Below are 17,619 nucleotides of genomic sequence, written 5' to 3'. Positions count from 1 at the left end.
ACTACCTGAGTGGTTGATAATCATCCGGACCGTTTCGAAAAGCTCCAGATTTAGAAGAATTAAACAGGGGATTCCGCAGAATGCTGTCCTCTCCCCGTTGCTGTTTAACTTCTACAACTCGAAAATCTCTCAATCAGCAGAGGGAATTTCTGTCACCTCGTACACTTATGATTGTATGATAATGACGTCGGGTAATTTAATCGATGGCATGTGTTTAAACGTAAATGGCTATCTCTCCGACCTTCCTCGCTGCATGGAATCTAACTCTCCCTCACTAAGATCACAGCGACCATATTCACTAACTGGACGAAGGAGTACAGACTTGACCTTAACATTGCAGTCGATGGCGTTAAAACTTCGACTGTCAATAACCCTAAGATTTTAGGTGTGACATTCAATAGTCTGTCCTCCTTCACTCATGCGACCGCAATTATTGCCAAAGTACAGAGCCGCAACAAAATCCTCAAGTTGCAAACCGACAGCACATGGGGAAACAACAAAGAAACTTTGTTAGCGACATACAAAGCAAACAGCTGGCCGTTCCTTAACTATGCTGCACCAATATGGTCGCCTGGATGGAGCTAAACGCAGACGAGAAAACTACAGATATGTCAGAAAACTGCACACCGGAATACAGCACGATGCCCATAAATATCTCCCATTGAACACCGGCACAGTGAGGCCCGAATGTTGACGTAAGTATCGAGAGTGACCCTTGCGCTGATTCGTTTTGGATACTGTAGCAGGTTAAACCTCTACTTGCACAGAATTGACCTTAACATATCAAGACACTAACCACCTCTTTGCATGCCCTGTTAACACTACACATTGGTCACATCTCTCCCTATTGTCCATCCCCGTCGAAACAGTACGTTTCCTGGACCTACCGTGGGATGACAACTTATCTAATCCTTACCATTCTAACGGTTTTAACGGGATTAGGTGCCAGTTACAACAACAACAACGACGACAGCAACAAAGACAACGCGTTGTTTTGAACACTAAATCAATTTCTTCTCATTGACCCTCTAACATATAAAACACACATGCAATTTAATAGTTTTTACTTTATTTCACTTATTTCTGCATTCACAATTTAACATAAGTCGCACATACTTTCATATATTATTATTATTTTTTGTTTTGCTTTGCTTTGAAGCATTTTTCTCTTATTCATTTATTTACGCGTCGATTTCCCTTCATTTTTTTTTGTTTTATGCCAAATATTAAAAAATAAAATACATACTCGTTTTCATAACTTTTTGTTAATATAATATATATATTTTTTTTGTACTGACGCCAGTGTTTTCTCTTTTGTTATATTTTCCACTTTTCATGTTCGAAGAAAAATTCTCAGCTACTTTTTACAAATAACTTTCACGCATTTGCACAACAAATGCAAACCAAGAATTTATTAATAACTTTTGAATTTAATTTTGCTTTTTCTTTTATGTTTGTAATTTAGCTTTACGCACATATCATGTTATATATTATTTTGCTTTTTTATTTTGTATGTATATCTTCTTTATTATTATTAAACATTTTACAGAAATTCTACAAATTTGCTTGCATTCCATTCATTTCTTGTTTCATCTTTTGTTTACATTTTTGAAAGTCATAAGAAAATCTAGTATTTATACAATGCTTTAGAACTAAGAAAAAAAAATTATCATATGTGTGTATGTGTGTAGTTTGTGTGCAAGTATCTTATTCAAGTATAAGATGAGGATAAGAACGTTGCGTAATATTAGTAAGAGAAGGTAAGAAAAATTACACAATGACAAATAATCAATTATACACATTACTCGTGTACGTATAAATAAAATTAGTCAAATAATCGTCAAATAGTTTGTTTGCAAGAAATAGTTGGTTTGTTTTTATAAAAGTGCGCTTGGTGCACCCATTTAGGAAGAGCCGGATGGGGGTTTGAAGAAAAACAATCATATATGAACGAAATTATAAAGGAATCTTAAAAGCTCTCGAATTCGTTACTTCAAACATATTCAATAGCTTATTATAAATACACCGATGCTGTGGGCGCAGACTGACAGCTGTTGTTGGTTGAAATGATATTCGTTTATTTTATTTTATTTTTGCTGCTCTTGCTGCGCGTTTTCATTTGCTATATCGCAAAGTGTGAGAGTGTTGCACATATTTTGTTTTTTGGATTTATGCCGCAATTAACTGTAATGGAAGAGCATAGGAAATTTATAAAATATAATTTAAAAAAATTATTTTTTGGATATAAAAAAATTAGCTTTCATTTTGAAAAATAAAACCAAATTTCATTTTGTATGAAAAAAATTTAATAATTTAAATAAATGAATTTTGAATTCATTTTTTAAATAATAAATATTAAAAAAAAATTATAAAAAAAACGTTTAAAAATATTAAAAAAAAACATAAAAAAAATAACATTAAAAAAAAATAAAAAAAATTAAGATTTAAAAAAAAATAATATTAAAAAAAAAATAAAAACTTAATATTAAAAATAATACAAATATTCGAAAAAGTCTTTTCGTATTTTGTCAATAGATGTCGCAGTCGTGGGTGAGATTTTAATAAGCTTCATTTAATAAAAAAAAATTTAATTTGGGGAAATTTCAATTTACACTGATGGAATAATGTCTCGAGCAGAAAAATGTCAACCACTATGTTACATATTTCTTTATTTATTTATTATTATAAAAATAAAAAAAATAAGTTGAATTTTGATTAGAAACACGAAAAGACTTTTTCGACTACCATACCAAAAATAAGAGAAATTAAAACAAAAATATATAAAAATAACATTAAAAAAATAGGTATGTATTAAAAAATCAAAAAATAAAAAAACATTAAAATAAAAAAAAAATATTTTAAAAGAAATACAAAAAAAAAAATGTTTATACAATCGCTCTTTTGTGAAGTGTAGAAAATGTTGCACATTTTACGAGCAACATTCTGGGAGAACAAACTAACCCGAAAAAATCTTGAGAAAATAGCAAAAAACTTTTACAGCGCGGGCAAAGACGGAATAAATACCGTTCCCATGACAGTCGGGTCTACGTAAAAGGGAACGGATAGGGAATTTATTCGGACAAGGACTGTCAAATCGACAGAATTCTGCCGCTAAGCGAATAAATGCAACATGCTTGTGAAAATGAAAACGCTTTTAATTCTCAAAAAGAAAAAATTAAAAAAAAAAAAATTAAAATCTAAATTCCGCATAATTTTTTAGAACTACAATATACATATGTACATATATCACTGGTCATGAAAATAAAAAAACTTGACGAAATTTCCACTTACCGCCTTCACTGTGGCTTTTATGAAATCCTTTTTATCTGTTAAATCGAAATCAGGATATTTTGCATACACTTGCTTGCACACCGTTTTCATGGTGATCTCTTCGAGATTGGCTTTATCTAAGATTTCCTTAACATAATTGCGTATTTGTTCGTCCTGAAAAGTAAAATAAAAATTTTAACATTACATTGAATAAATCTTTGAGCGAATAAATTCGCGGTCGACATACCGTGGGGAATGTCGCCTTGCCCTTTTTGTTTAGCGGCTCATCCTCATCATCGGATTCTTCCTCCTCCTCTTTTTTGCTCACTTTTTTCGGTCGGCCAGCGGCTGCAAAATAAAAACAATTTTTTTTTTTATTAAATGAGTTATTAATAAATAATATATTAAAAATCTTACGTTTAGCTGGCGTTTTAGCTTTGTTATTTGCTTTAGCACTTTTCACAGGCGTTGAGGGTTTTTTGAATTTCTTTGACTCCTCTTCCTCCTGTTGCAGACAAAGGAAACGTTATTAATATTAAATAAAAAAAGAATAAATAAGGTTCCTTACCTCACTCTGGTCGCTTCCAAAGTCGGACATCTCCTCCTCTTCCTCGTCATCCTCAGACATTTCATCTTCACTTTCGGAGTCTTTGCGTTTGCGCGATTTGGTTGGTTTGGCGCCACGACCACGTGTACCACGTTTATTTGTGGCGGCGGCAGCAGCAGAAGGTCGACCACGTTTACCAGGTGTAGCACGTTTACGTTTCGGCACCTGCAAGCAAGGAAAAAATATGCAAATTTATTACCATATGAATGAAACGTTCACGACGCTTACATCACTATCAGCATCGGAGAGATCAAATTCTTCTTCCTCGGAATCGGAATTCTTTTTCCAACTTTTACGTGCTGGTCGTCCACCCCGTCCACCGCGGGCTAATGCCTTGCGACCACCACCACGAGCACCATCCGAATCGGAATTACCACCCGATGGATTATACTGCAAATATAATTTGTAAGTAAAAATTACTTATGCAATAATGAACATACATCTGAACCCGACTCGGAGTCATCGTGACGCTTTCGTTTGGCCGGCGCGGTATTACGTTCACTTTCATCTGAGCTGGAGAAGTCAACATAGGCGGACATTTCTGCAACATAAATAAAAGTAAAATTTATTAATGCATATTATACATATTATATTTATTAATTTTATGCTGTAACAATTACTTTTTCCAGCAGTTGCACGTCTGGGGCGGCCACTTGTTGAATTTCGTGCAGGTGCGCGACTGGTTGGTTTACGTTTACGTTCCTCTTCTGCGCTCTCCTCCTCCTCTTCCTCATCTACTGGCTGATGAATTCGGAAATGAATAAATATGTGAATTTATAAAAAATTAAAAAAAAAGTCTTAGAAGACTAACCTCCTCATCCTCTTCCATATCTTCTTCCTCCTCTTCAGCCGCTTCATCTACACAGAGCGACTCATCCGGTTCCATAAGGAATTTGAGCACACGATTTGCAATTTCATCTTTTGTGCCTAATTTTTTTTTTTTTGAAATTCAATATTATATTTCTTGCACTTAAAATTGTTTAATTTTAATGTTTTACCTTTGCGGTCCAACGCAAGAATATCACAAATACTCTTAAGTGCCTTCGCGTCGGTTTTCTTAATGGCATCCAATTTTTTCTTATATTCACTAGAGTCCTTCTCAAACTCGAAACCGGCAAATGAGCGTAAATTCTTTTTAACAACATTATTTTTACCTACAGACTTGAAGCAGAGCTGAAAGAAATAAAATATTAACGTTTATAATAATAATAACATAAAAAATTACACTGAGAAGGTAAAAAGCTATAGCATTTTCTTTCTCAAATGCATTAAACACTCCTTACATACCTCATGCAACGTTTGCAGGCCATCAACCCGGGTCTTATTAATATTATCATTGATTCTATCAATTTCGGCTAAAGCCACTACACTCTCATCATCCTCATCGACTTGCTGGTTTTCATTCTCCACTTCGTCAGATTTCTCTGCTTTATTTTTGTCAGCTTTTTTGTCATTCTTTTCTTTACCCTGTTCCTTGGCTGGCTTCTTTTTATCAACAGCGCCCGCTGTGGCGGTGCCGCCTGCAGTAGCAGCTACTGTGCCATTCTTCTCTTTACCTTCAGTCTTCTTATCATCTACCTCTGTCGTATCATTATCCTCTTTGGAGTCGTTAGCCTCCTTGGCCTCGCCGAGTTTGTCCTTTTGAGCTGACTTTTTATCATCGCCTGAATCGGCGATGGGTTTATCGTCAGATTTATTTTCTGTAAGAAGTCATATTATGAATACTATTGAAACCGCAAGTAATTGAAACGTAATAAGAGTGAATAATAATACTAAAATCCTTTAACAATTAAAAGTATTGCAGCCAGTATTGCAAATATTGCATTAAAAATAATATAATAATAATATTAATTATAAACAATTTTTGAAAATGTAATAAATTTCTATATTTTGGGATTAAAAGTAAAAACTTTAAATCCTAATATTAAATTATAAAATTAAATTTTGTATTTTTAATCTTAAACATCTTAAAAATCGGTTTTAATACCAAAAGGAAGATTTAATTTTTAATTACTTTTGTATTAAAAATTAGCAATCCTGATTACAGTATAACTTAATATTCTAATGGAATTAAAAAGATAATTGTTTTCACCCTTGGAAAGTCTAACGGTCACACATAACGCGACGAGATAAACTGTGAATTACAGCGAATATTTATTGTACCTTGGACATTACTACACAAAACCATTTGTCAGGGTTGAGCATGAACAAATCCAAGGGTAGATTTAACGACGAAGTATGGATACTGGAAAGGAGGAGAGGAAGCAATGCCAATGATATAATTTTAATCATATCTCCCACTATCGCACACCCACACGACACAAGAAACCAAAGTAGTTTATTTAGAAAGTGCAAAGCAAGGAAGAAAAACAAATTCATTTTTCTTTTAACTTCCTCAACCCAAACACTTCCACGAAGAGAAAAAGTCACGCATGCTTTGGCTCGGTTTCGAACATACGGCTGACAAGAAAGCGCGCCAATTTATACATTTTAAATACAACACGTTAGCACGATGCGCTATGCAACGTCGGCAAAATTTGCCGGTCATAGCACACTGCTTGTTTTCGTGCTGTTGCTCTACTTCCATTCAATACCAACACATATACTTCGCCGCACAGCGGGAGACAATCGACCGAGAAGAATACGTAGCAAAACAACAAACCCAAAAAATGCAACAACTCGTCGAATGAATGAAAATTCATCCAATATGCCAACAATTCATTCTGCCAGACAACTCAAATTTTGTGCTCTGTTATTTCACACTTTCGCATTATCTGCACTTAGCCGCTTATCAATAGCAATAATTGTATTTATATTTAACGGGTTTTTAGCAAACATTAAAAAAATATGTTAAAATAAAGTAATATGAATAAAATTAAATTAGACTAGCAAAGGTTAAGTTTGCTCACGCTCACCTGCTTCGGCTTCCGTTTTTGGTTTCTTATCGTCATTCTCTGTTGCTGTAGTCACCTTATCTGTTTTCTTATCGTTAGCTTCGTCATCAGCACCTGTACTGTTTTTCTTCTCTGCCGCAGCAGCAGGTTCTGGACTTTCTGTACCACTAGCGGCTACGTCTTTCTTATCGTTCTCTGGCGCTTTCTCCGCTGTTGATGCCGCAGTATCGCCTGCGGCTTTTGTCTCCTCTGTTTTGTTCTCGCTTTCCTTTAAGCATAATCGCATTATAATTTAGAATATTAAAAAATAATTGAGTATACAATAAAAAAGAAGATATAAAGTCATAATAGAGAAAAACCCATTGACATAGATTTTGGAGGTTATGGATAACTTTTAAGTACATTAGAAATTGTATAGGTATTTTAACATTAAAAGGCTTTTCTAAAGCTGTACTTTTGGAAAATGTACACATATTACGAAGAAGATGGCAAAGGTTAATACTTTGCACTTTAGTAATTGTCGTTAAATCGTTAATGGCATGAAAATCATAAGTTTTGCATAGAAAAAAAAACGTAACTTGAGCTACACCGAACATATAATAATCTCGATAGCGGCACTTCTTACAGAATTAAAAATTATAAAGGAACCTAATATTTGTTTTGATTGTTGCATTGCTTTGTATGTTAACTTAAGCCAAAAACTGGAACTAATTCGCTAAAAATTACTAGTTGGCTAAACAATGGGGAACTAAATAAAAACTTCGTGGCAAACCTAATGTACCCTTTTCTGAGCATAAATATATATGTATTTGAACATATGTACATACATATATAATACAAAACAAATTTGTATATTCTATGTACATATATATTTTAATTTATACATATACAATATCACGAAAACACCCATCCCCAAAACGTCAAATTTATAACGTGACTTATATGCAAATATATACAGATATATGAAATATCCGAAGAATTTGTGGGTTAAAAAAGTTATTTTTGCACTATTTAATATAAAATAAATAATTAGAAACGAATTAGTGTAGTGTTAGTGGATATAAAAGTATAAACTATAAGTGTAGAATGCATCGGAGAAACATGCATTTTTAATAGTTGATTTTTTGAAGTTTAAATGCAAATATCTCAAAAACCATAAGTCAGCGGCAACTATATGTATGTATATATATTCTTGATCTAGAGGACCTCATCTATCCATACCTATTTTAACCCCGAAATTTGAATCTAATATTTGTCTCACATTTGCATTCAGTAGATATGTATATAGTATATGGATTAAATCTTTCAATAATTGTGTTTTAACCTGACCTATCCTATTGCTTTGTCCACAACTGTAATTGTAAGCTCATGTTCAAACACTTTGTGGCAGTAATGTACGTATAGTGCACCCAACACCCACTTATAAACTCATATTTGTTAGCAAATGACACTTGTCGAGCACTTGAAAATAGGTTAACGGTTGCCTTCTCAAACAATTCACCCCCACCAAGTCTGCCAATGGGATAACAATCTCAAATCCGCATTACAAAATGCTCGGCAATTGTAAATACATTCATCCATGTAACTGGTATACACATATGAAAATATATACTTTTTCGCCTTTGTTTTTCTCCGGCATTCGTTTAACTTCTGCCTTTGCCAAACGCGCCAACAACGAATTCGTGTCATAAATGAATGAATATTCGCTTTCGCTTGTTATACGAACATTAAGGCGAATTTAAATAAAATGCAAAATTTCCATCTAAATGAATTCGCTGGCATATCAACGAAAAGGCCATTCAAAAGGCGGCAAGCGAGGAAAGCCCATATAGAATGTGTAGTAGGTGAAAATGAACCGACGCCATGTTTATACACCACCACGACACGGCACTGCACGGCATAGCAAATACACGACGCAGCGCAGCGCGGCGCAACGAAACAGCAAAACGACGTTCATTGAAAAAAAAATTAAGATGAAACGATGAAAGCGAAAAATCCAACGAATGTGTCGCGCTTTAAACATTTTCCTTTCACTTTTAGATGTAAAACACTTTAAATTTATGCACACTTTTATAGTGGTACAAAACTTTCAACATAAATTGATACTTTGGAATACTTTTTATTAATTTACATACCATATTTACTATGTTTTTTGCCCGAAAAAATCTTTCTCGCCGTTTCCCTGGCACGAAATTCACTTATGGAAAATACACTCAACTATTTTATTAATTCCTCTTCGCCATAAGCTTCTTCTTCTTAACTACGCAGGATTGATATTTTTGGTATCAATATATGCATACACATAATCCGATTTATTAAAAATTTACTAAAATCGATTGAATAATTTGAAATAATCACAGCTTATGTTATTTACAAAATGTTTTAAACTAATAACTTACATAATTTTTAGTTATCTTTTCAAACATTTGTATACGCCTACACGAAAATAAAATTGTTTACAGCATTGATATTACTCTTAAAACTATTATATTAAAAACATTTAAAAATATACGATACAAAACAGACATTGGTTTTTTCATATTTGCAAGTGACGATAGCTTTATTCATATTTTGATAGCATTGCGAATATCGGTTTATCGGCTTATCGCTTTCGCACATTGGTAAATAACTGCGCGCCAACAAAATCTTCATTTATTCATTTCAACTCTTCTGTATAATATAGTTCTACATTTATTTCATTTATCCTGAACGAAATATAAAAGCACACAATGGGAATTTTGGGATTAGCGAAATTGATAGCAGATATTGCACCGTCCGCAATAAGGGAAAATGAAATCAAAAACTACTTTGGTAAGTTAAATTTGTTGCAAGGTATGACATTTGTTTGGCATTAACATACCAACGTTTCCAGGACGTAAAGTGGCTATTGATGCATCAATGTGTCTGTATCAGTTTCTAATTGCCGTTCGTTCTGATGGCGCCCAACTAACAACAGTGGATGGCGAACCTACTTCACATTTAATGGGTATGTTTTATCGAACTATACGCATGTTGGAGCATGGCATTAAGCCGGTATATGTGTTTGATGGTAAGCCACCAGATCTAAAATCTGGTGAATTGGCTAAACGCGCTGAGCGCCGTGAAGAAGCACAAAAGGCCTTGGAGAAAGCCGAAGAAGCCGGCAATGCAGAAGAGGTGGAAAAATTCAATCGCCGTTTGGTGCGTGTAACGAAAGAGCATGCGCGTGAAGCGCAGGAATTGCTGAAATTAATGGGTGTGCCATATGTAGAGGCACCCTGTGAGGCGGAAGCACAATGTGCGGCTCTAGTAAAGGCGGGCAAAGTATATGCCACCGCTACCGAGGATATGGATGCACTTACTTTTGGCTCAAGTGTGCTGTTGCGTCATTTGACTTTTAGCGAGGCGCGAAAGATGCCAGTTAAAGAGTTTAGCTATGATAAAGTGCTGCAAGGTTTTGAATTGACCAGCACTGAGGTAGGTACTCTAAAAAAGTTGTCGATTCGTGTTTATAAAATTTAGGTTTCTTTTTAGTTCATAGATCTTTGCATACTGTTGGGTTGTGATTACTGCGAAGGTATAAAAGGTATTGGACCAAAGCGTGCAATTGAATTAATTAATACTTATCGTGATATTGAGACAATACTCAAAAATATTGATCAAAAGAAATACACTGTAGCAGAAGATTGGAATTATCAAGTTGCGCGTGAGCTTTTTATAAAACCCGAAGTAACAGATCCTCTGTCTATTGAGGTAATGTGTATAGTTAAGAAAATTAGAAATTTTGTATTTATTTATCTATTCTACTCTAGCTCAAATGGACAGAACCAGATGAGGAAGGTCTGGTAAAATTTCTCTGTGGCGATCGACAATTCAATGAGGATCGTGTGCGCGCGGGCGCAAAGAAAATACAAAAATCAAAGAATACACAAACGCAAGGGCGTTTAGACAGTTTCTTTAAGGTATTTTAATAAATTCTATTTTAAAAATTTGCTATTAAAAAGTACCATTTTCTATGCTTTTCCTTAAGACTATACCGTCTGCGAATAAACCCACACCTAAGCGTAAAACAGAGGATGATAAAAAGACTGCCAACAAGAAAGCAAAGATAGGTGGCGCCGCACGTGGCAGACGCCCCAAGTAAGAGTGTTGTTGATATTGTAGTGAGTTGAATTTAATAACTGACTATAAATAGCTAATAAGCGTGTGTAGTAATTTAAGTATATTTTTGAAAACATCGGCGTTCCATGTTAAAATTAAAACAACATTGTTAAAATTCATCATATATGTCTAATATTTTTATTTGTTTACTAATTAGTAATAACACCAAATGAAATTGTCGCAAATACAGTTTATTAATTATAATATTTTAAAACTTACTTTTTAACTATTTGATATTACAACAATATTTTACAATTAAGTCTGGATCTTTTGAGTCGACGTAGAAAACTGCTTACAGCTATAAGTACGGCTACGGCTTAAATTACATATGTTTCGTAAAGAATGGAATAAAATAAAATTGGAGGCCAATTATGAAAACGTGTACTTTTACAACAAATACTGTTTGGCTAGTGCGCGTAGGAATCGTGTTTTCCGTATTGCCGCCGCTTCACGTTTGATTTCGTCATTGTTGTTCGCATTCAATTCGAGGGAGCCCATTATAGCGATCTAAGCAGGAAAATAAAATATAATATACATATAATTCCAAAATTTCTAAAGAAACTGTCAACAAGCCTACCGCTTCTAACTTTCGGCTGTGTTCTCCCTTTCGTGCATGCAAATTTATTATAAATTCCAATAACGTTGTATCCCAAATGCAATTGTAATACGCATCCATTGCATCGGTGAAATTCGAAGATTTCTCGGTAAGCTTTTTGAATACAATGCCGTAATCGATTTCCTCCAAGAACTGCAAAACATTTTGAATAAATAAACATTTTGCCAATATACTACAAATACAAATTTTACCTGGCACAACACAGTGGCTTGCATGTGACAGCCTAAATTCGATGAGCAGCGTATCATTTTATGTATTACATAATCATCAGCAACATTGCGTTGCAATGGAAATGTACAGTAATCGGTGCCAGTGATGAGTGCATTGACATAGCAACGCATTGCCGCTTCGTTATTGCCAATAGCTGTAGAATAAAAGTAATAATATAATAAGTATTACAAATATATGAATAAATACCGGAAAATAATGGAACAGCAAAAATAGCATACCTAATTCCAAATCCCCTTTCGTTTTCAACCATGTAATAGTTTGCGGATAATATTTCAACGCTTCTGTTAACAGCCAATGCAAGGTTTCACACACTATGCGCACGCTATACGCCAAGGGACTGCAAAAGTGAAATTAATTTAACTATTTATTTATTGGATTAATAAAACTACACCACACCTACCTGGGTATGCCAGCGGGCCACAAATGCATATATTCACCACTCAAATCATGATTTGTATCATCCCTAAGTATGTTTTGTATTTTGCCGAGGCATGATATGGCCAGTGAGAAGATCAGCTGATGGCGTATGCGTTTCAGAAACGGTTGCAGGCCAGTTGAAACAGCTAGGGACGGTGAATTTCGTGAACTGCCGCCTCCAGTGCCGCCGCTGCCACCTCCAGGTCCACCGCTACGCTTCGTGGTATTCACAAACATTTGCAATACCAAATCGAATGCATCGCGACACACCTTCTTAGAGCCCTTCATCTTCTCCATGTCAAGTACGGTGGCAGCAAAGGCAATTGGCAATTCGAGTTGTGCCAAACGCTTATCTAAGAACATTAGTGTATTCCAATCGCCTAGATTGAGCAGCATGATAGCGCAGCTCTCGATAATCTGTGACAAGAGGAGAGTTGATATTGTGAAGTTTTAGCTGAATTTCAAACAAACAGCTTCCCATTAAAAATTAAAAAAAAAATCTTTATTCTTCTCAAATGAGATTTGTATACAAGAACTGGATTTTGATCGATTAATTTGTATGGCCGCTATATGCCTTAGTGGTCCGGACAGAACAACTTCATCGGGGATTGTAACGTTGCTTTAGAGCATAACCCATGTCAAATTTGTGCAAACATCTCGTCAAATAAAAAAGTTTTACATACAAGGACATCGTTGGATCGTTAAGTTTGTACGGCAGCTAGATGCTATAGTACTCCGATTTCGGCGGATTTGTGTAAGATTTCAGATCGATACCTCAAAAACGCGAACTAGTCCAGTGTATTTACTGGCAGACGGACAGAAACGGACTAAATCGACTCAGCTCGTCATATTGATCATTTATAAATACATTTTGTAGGGTCTGCGAATTTCATGGCAACTTAATATACCTTGTTTAGAGTATATACATAAGCCAATTACTTGTTACATTACAACAGTGAGTCTAATTAATCTTAAAGTGGTCCATATATAGAAGAAAAAGTAATGTTTCACCTTTAAGTCACACGCCCTCTTACCTCTATGCGGGGTATAATGTTGTCGTTGCTTTGTAGTGAAGCCAAGCATAGTTTGCAGCGGTTACCCAGTGACTGTAGATCCAAAGTTTTCCGATTCCACTCTTCCAGGCACTGTGTAATTTGTATGAACAAAATCTCCCAGTTCACCAGCTTGCCAAGCTTTGAAACAACTGTGGTATTTGATAGCTCTTGACGTTGTGTCTCCGATTTAAGTACGCTTAGCATAGACACCGCACCGATGTAGTCCTAAGAGTAATTTAAAAATGCTTATTGCAATAAAAAGTGCGTTGATAAAAACTTACACTTTTAGCAGTCATCTCGCGCGCTTTGCCCAATAAAACATAAGCAAAGTCTTGCAGAAATCCTCTTTGCATAGACATGAGCAATGATTTAATCGGTGTTGCAATCTCCCAACTTGGATTTACTGTCCACAGTGGCTTAGCTGGATTGGTAGCAGCCAACTTTACTAGAAGTTTACGCACAGTATTCGCATTTGTGCATGAGATTAGTTGACGTTCGAGTGATCCGACCTCAATGCGTATTACTAAAAATGCATATTTAATTAATTATAAATTAACAATGATTTTAGACATTTTATAACCTACTTTTCGAATTGAATTTCCATTCACTGAGCGTTGCAAGTGTCGGCACAGATAGCTCCTCATCGGCTGTTTGCCGTTCTAGATCAAGCAATTCGGTGACTGAGAAGAGTTGTATGTTTTGCAAGTGTTGTAGAAATTGCTTGCCAATATTTTCTTTCAATACGCTGTCTATGAGAAAGCTTTTGATTGCGTTTCGTTCGCCAAGGGTACATTGCGGCAGCACATTACTGATTGCCTGTACAATACATGGGGGTTTTATTATTGTATTTAGCCAAATAATATTTACTCACCTCTACAATCGCAACGAAGCAATTCATATGTCTGTATTTCTCAAAATAATCCACGCTTGTAAAAATATTTCCCTCCTCAAAAATGCTGCGTACTAAATTCAATGCTGCTACTTGCATTTCGAGTGAACGCGACTCCTTCAGTGAACCCTGTGAAATGGCGCCCTCAATGTCGAGTTCGAGCATGCGTCGGCTTACAAGTGGTATTTCACGTATATGATTATCCTCTTGTAGGATTTCAATGATGTCCTGGTAGTAGTAGTAATAAACATTTATACTTATTTTTAACTAGAATCGTTAACTTACTTTATACTGTTTCAATGACGAGGCATTAAAGCGCTCTGTTAAAGTGGTACGTTGCTCGCTACAGCCGCAAGCCAGTAGATAACCTTCCAGCTCCTCATCATTTACGTGGCAAAAGAGATAACCAGCTGCTGTGCGTTTAGCAGATTCGATTACATAGTCAGCTTTCATTTCCTTCAAATTGCGCCGACATTCGTTCACAGCTTCGCGTGCTTGTCGGTATTGTTTAGTATACAAGTAGAAATTAACCAAATCGTAGTAGATTTGTGCACGTAGTTCGGCTAAAGAAATTTTTTGCATATTTTCGAAATTTTGCCGCATAGTTTCAGTGTCTGCGTGCAATGTTACAAATGTGTCAAAAGTGAAGACATAAAATGGTTCTGTGGACTTGCAAAGCTCCTGTAGATATTCCACGCTATTTTGTGGTGGTATATCAGGAGCAAAAAATTGATGCATCGGCTCCATTGGCACAAACCTACACAGATAAAATATTACAAAACAAAAATACTATTTTTTTTTATTTACTTACATATTAGCCATGGAAGGACGCGCTGCTTTCATAGCAATATCTTTTAAAATTTGCAAACGTAACACCCAACGGTGGTAGAAAGTTAGCGCAAAGCGTGCAGCATGTTCATGCCCGTCAGACGCTGTAGACCAATATTAATAATTATTATCTATTTTTGCGTTATGCACAAATTTTCAAGAACTTACAAATTTTCGCCTGGAAATCCTGTTGCAAAGGTATACTAACCAATTTACCAAAGCAAATCGTGCACAAGTCACGCAATAAAAACAATTGCTTTGGTATTGGCAAACTCTTCTCCAATACATCTGTAATTTTATAAAAAGTTCATATGCAATACAATTTCATTTACTATACACTCTTACCGAGATTCCACTTCAGCCACGTTGCTACTTTAAGTGTTAAAATCTTCAAAGCAATTTGTTTACGCGGTATACGTAGGCCGTCCATGTTCATCATACCAGCGCCACTATTTACGCCTGCGCCTGGCGTTACCGGTATGCCTCCCGGCATATTTTCAGAATCTGGCGAAGTTAAATCATACTGTGTTGGTATAATTACATCCGGTGTAACAGATATGAATTGTGTCATTAGTTCCAATGCGCTGGGATCTAAAATAATAATTAATTTTTTCTATTTCCAATTCAGAGCGTTTTCTATTTACCTGGATTAGGCTTTTGCAGGTGCTTGGTAATTAATTGTGGATCGAGTAGAAACTCAAACCAAAGTATGGTTTCGGAGTCAAGCGGCACCGCTTTTGGACGCAAAGGATCGTCCATTTTTTTATTCAAAGAATTTGTTGTACTTTTATCAACGCTCATTTATAAACTTTAATAAAATTAACATCATATAAATTAATGTAAGTCGCTATAAACAGCTGTTGCTATGAAAAGTGTCAAATGAAATCAGCTGGCAACAGTGTTGCAAGCAAAAACAAGAAGTTAAAATGCAGGGCGTTTCCAATGCAGTTAGTATTTAATAACTTCCAAGTGGTTCTTTGCTCAAAAGAAATGAATTAGTTTGATAACTTAAAACTTCATTTTTTAGAAGTATTATTTTAATTTATAAAAAATTTCTTTTATTTAGCATATATATGTATGTACATATATAAAGAACATTTTAAATTGGTCTTAGTTTTTTAGTGCATGTGTATCACCCCGCATTCGTTGCAAACAGTTAAACATAGCGGCGTCCATAACGATTTCGCAACACGTTAATTTTGAACGCAAAATGTGTAATTCATTCGGTGAAAATTTTGTTTAAAAGTAGCGAAATGTTAATAATTAAAATATGTAGCGTTGTGTAATATAAAATATATCATTAGCTTCGTTAATTTGAACGAAAAATTTGTCAAAAAGCGTAATGGCAATGAAATTAGGTATAGGTAGGTGCAATTGGTGACGTGTTGTTGTTGCATCGAGTGTGAAGCTTTGCAACTTTAGCTAGTGAAATTTACTATTACAAAGGTAAGATAGTCGTGTCATATGTATATATTTTATTTATTTCTATAAATTTTTCTTCATAATATAGCTAATACAAATATAGAAATAAACTGTAAAGCTACGGGTGGCCGATATAATTTTTCGCGATTTTGTGATTAGGGTTATATTTTATATTTGAAGCCTATTAGAAACTGGTTAGTGTTAATATAAAAAATAAAACCGATGTAAAATGCTTAGAATGCTTAAAGCTTCCGTTGTCATTATAAAATAATAAGTGTAATAATATTGTGTACAGTAGGTGTTATACTGACATTGCTATATCCTATTTGTGTTATAGCTCAAGTGAATTATTCGAATTGTCACCTTTCGTACTCCATTTCGAGTAGATGCCGGTTTTTTATTGCTTCGATCAAGAGCTGATTTAGTAGGATGCATTGCAATTTGGAGATGTAAATTTAAGAGAACTTTTATAATGAAAAAACTGTATATGTGAACTGTTCGTACAAACAATTCAATTTATTTGGATTTGGTTATTAACTTTGTTAAATTTGTTATGTTAAATTCCCGTTTACTTTCTAACCGAAACTCTTGTGTATCGTTCATCCCTTTCTTATGCAAAGAACTTAAGAGTTGTGTTCGTCCTAGGTTTCGCGTATGGCTGACGGAAATGTCTGCAAATGTAGGCGTTTGAACAAATATCACTTCCTTTTGCGTTACTTGCTGACCTAAAATGTTATCTTCTATATATCTTATGAATTTTTTACAGTATATTGCAAACATTTAAGGGGGAAAGGGGGGTTTAAGGTTTTAAAGGCAAAAAAAAGGACATATTTGTGCTTTTTTGCTGCGAGATGAGTAATATAATTTTGTTAAATTTAATGATACATTATTATACAACTTTTGAAGTATATTAGAAAAAAGTTGTCAATGAAAAATATTAATAAATAAGCTTGTGTCGGTGAATCTTCAGAAGAGCCTAGAAAAAAAGTGGTGAACATTACATGTCGTTACCGGATCATCTGAAACAAAAAAATTTCTCGACGTAATCAGATGGCGTCTTTTTCCACTTTTTTTCTACTTTTTAGTAACAAATTAAACGCGATTTTTTGAGCTAAAGGGATTTTTTAGCGAGTGCAATGGCTGTCAAAAGCAGCGTTGAAATCAACGAAGAGACGACACACAGATCGTTTTTTACGGATCTTTTCCAAGATTTGGCGCATGGTGAATATCTGGTCGGTTGTTGATTTTCC

General features: G+C 34.8%; 3 protein-coding genes across 3 annotated transcripts; 1 reads left to right on the top strand and 2 right to left on the bottom strand.

Annotated features, from left to right (window-relative positions):
- Window positions 1-1,049: 1,049 nt before the first annotated feature.
- Window positions 1,050-9,050, bottom strand: LOC105224518 (protein DEK). The gene is made up of 13 exons (XM_011202625.4): window positions 8,907-9,050; window positions 6,793-7,039; window positions 5,165-5,577; window positions 4,876-5,050; window positions 4,689-4,804; window positions 4,498-4,618; window positions 4,318-4,418; window positions 4,106-4,267; window positions 3,839-4,042; window positions 3,688-3,775; window positions 3,518-3,618; window positions 3,292-3,444; window positions 1,050-2,184 (listed from the first exon to the last, which is right to left on the bottom strand). The coding sequence occupies exons 1-13, from the start codon at window positions 8,907-8,909 to the stop codon at window positions 2,170-2,172; spliced, it is 1,899 nt and encodes a 632-aa protein (XP_011200927.2). The 5' UTR covers window positions 8,910-9,050; the 3' UTR covers window positions 1,050-2,169.
- A 333-nt stretch (window positions 9,051-9,383) lies between these two features.
- Window positions 9,384-11,125, top strand: LOC105224519 (flap endonuclease 1). The gene is made up of 5 exons (XM_011202626.4): window positions 9,384-9,582; window positions 9,644-10,227; window positions 10,285-10,503; window positions 10,563-10,712; window positions 10,781-11,125. Exons 1-5 carry the CDS (start codon window positions 9,501-9,503, stop codon window positions 10,892-10,894), a joined length of 1,149 nt encoding a protein of 382 aa, XP_011200928.2. The 5' UTR covers window positions 9,384-9,500; the 3' UTR covers window positions 10,895-11,125.
- Window positions 11,082-15,827, bottom strand: LOC105224520 (integrator complex subunit 8). Its single transcript, XM_011202627.4, has 14 exons — window positions 15,592-15,827; window positions 15,293-15,538; window positions 15,116-15,235; window positions 14,931-15,051; window positions 14,405-14,876; window positions 14,102-14,347; window positions 13,815-14,046; window positions 13,512-13,753; window positions 13,210-13,455; window positions 12,159-12,592; window positions 11,977-12,095; window positions 11,719-11,891; window positions 11,489-11,659; window positions 11,082-11,418 (listed from the first exon to the last, which is right to left on the bottom strand). The coding sequence occupies exons 1-14, from the start codon at window positions 15,746-15,748 to the stop codon at window positions 11,299-11,301; spliced, it is 3,099 nt and encodes a 1,032-aa protein (XP_011200929.2). The 5' UTR covers window positions 15,749-15,827; the 3' UTR covers window positions 11,082-11,298.
- Between the last annotated feature and the right edge of the window lie 1,792 nt (window positions 15,828-17,619).

The sequence above is a fragment of the Bactrocera dorsalis genome, chromosome 3 (assembly GCF_023373825.1).
Source record: "Bactrocera dorsalis isolate Fly_Bdor chromosome 3, ASM2337382v1, whole genome shotgun sequence".
NCBI lineage: Eukaryota > Metazoa > Arthropoda > Insecta > Diptera > Tephritidae > Bactrocera > Bactrocera dorsalis.
This window is presented reverse-complemented; position numbering and strand designations above follow the sequence as displayed.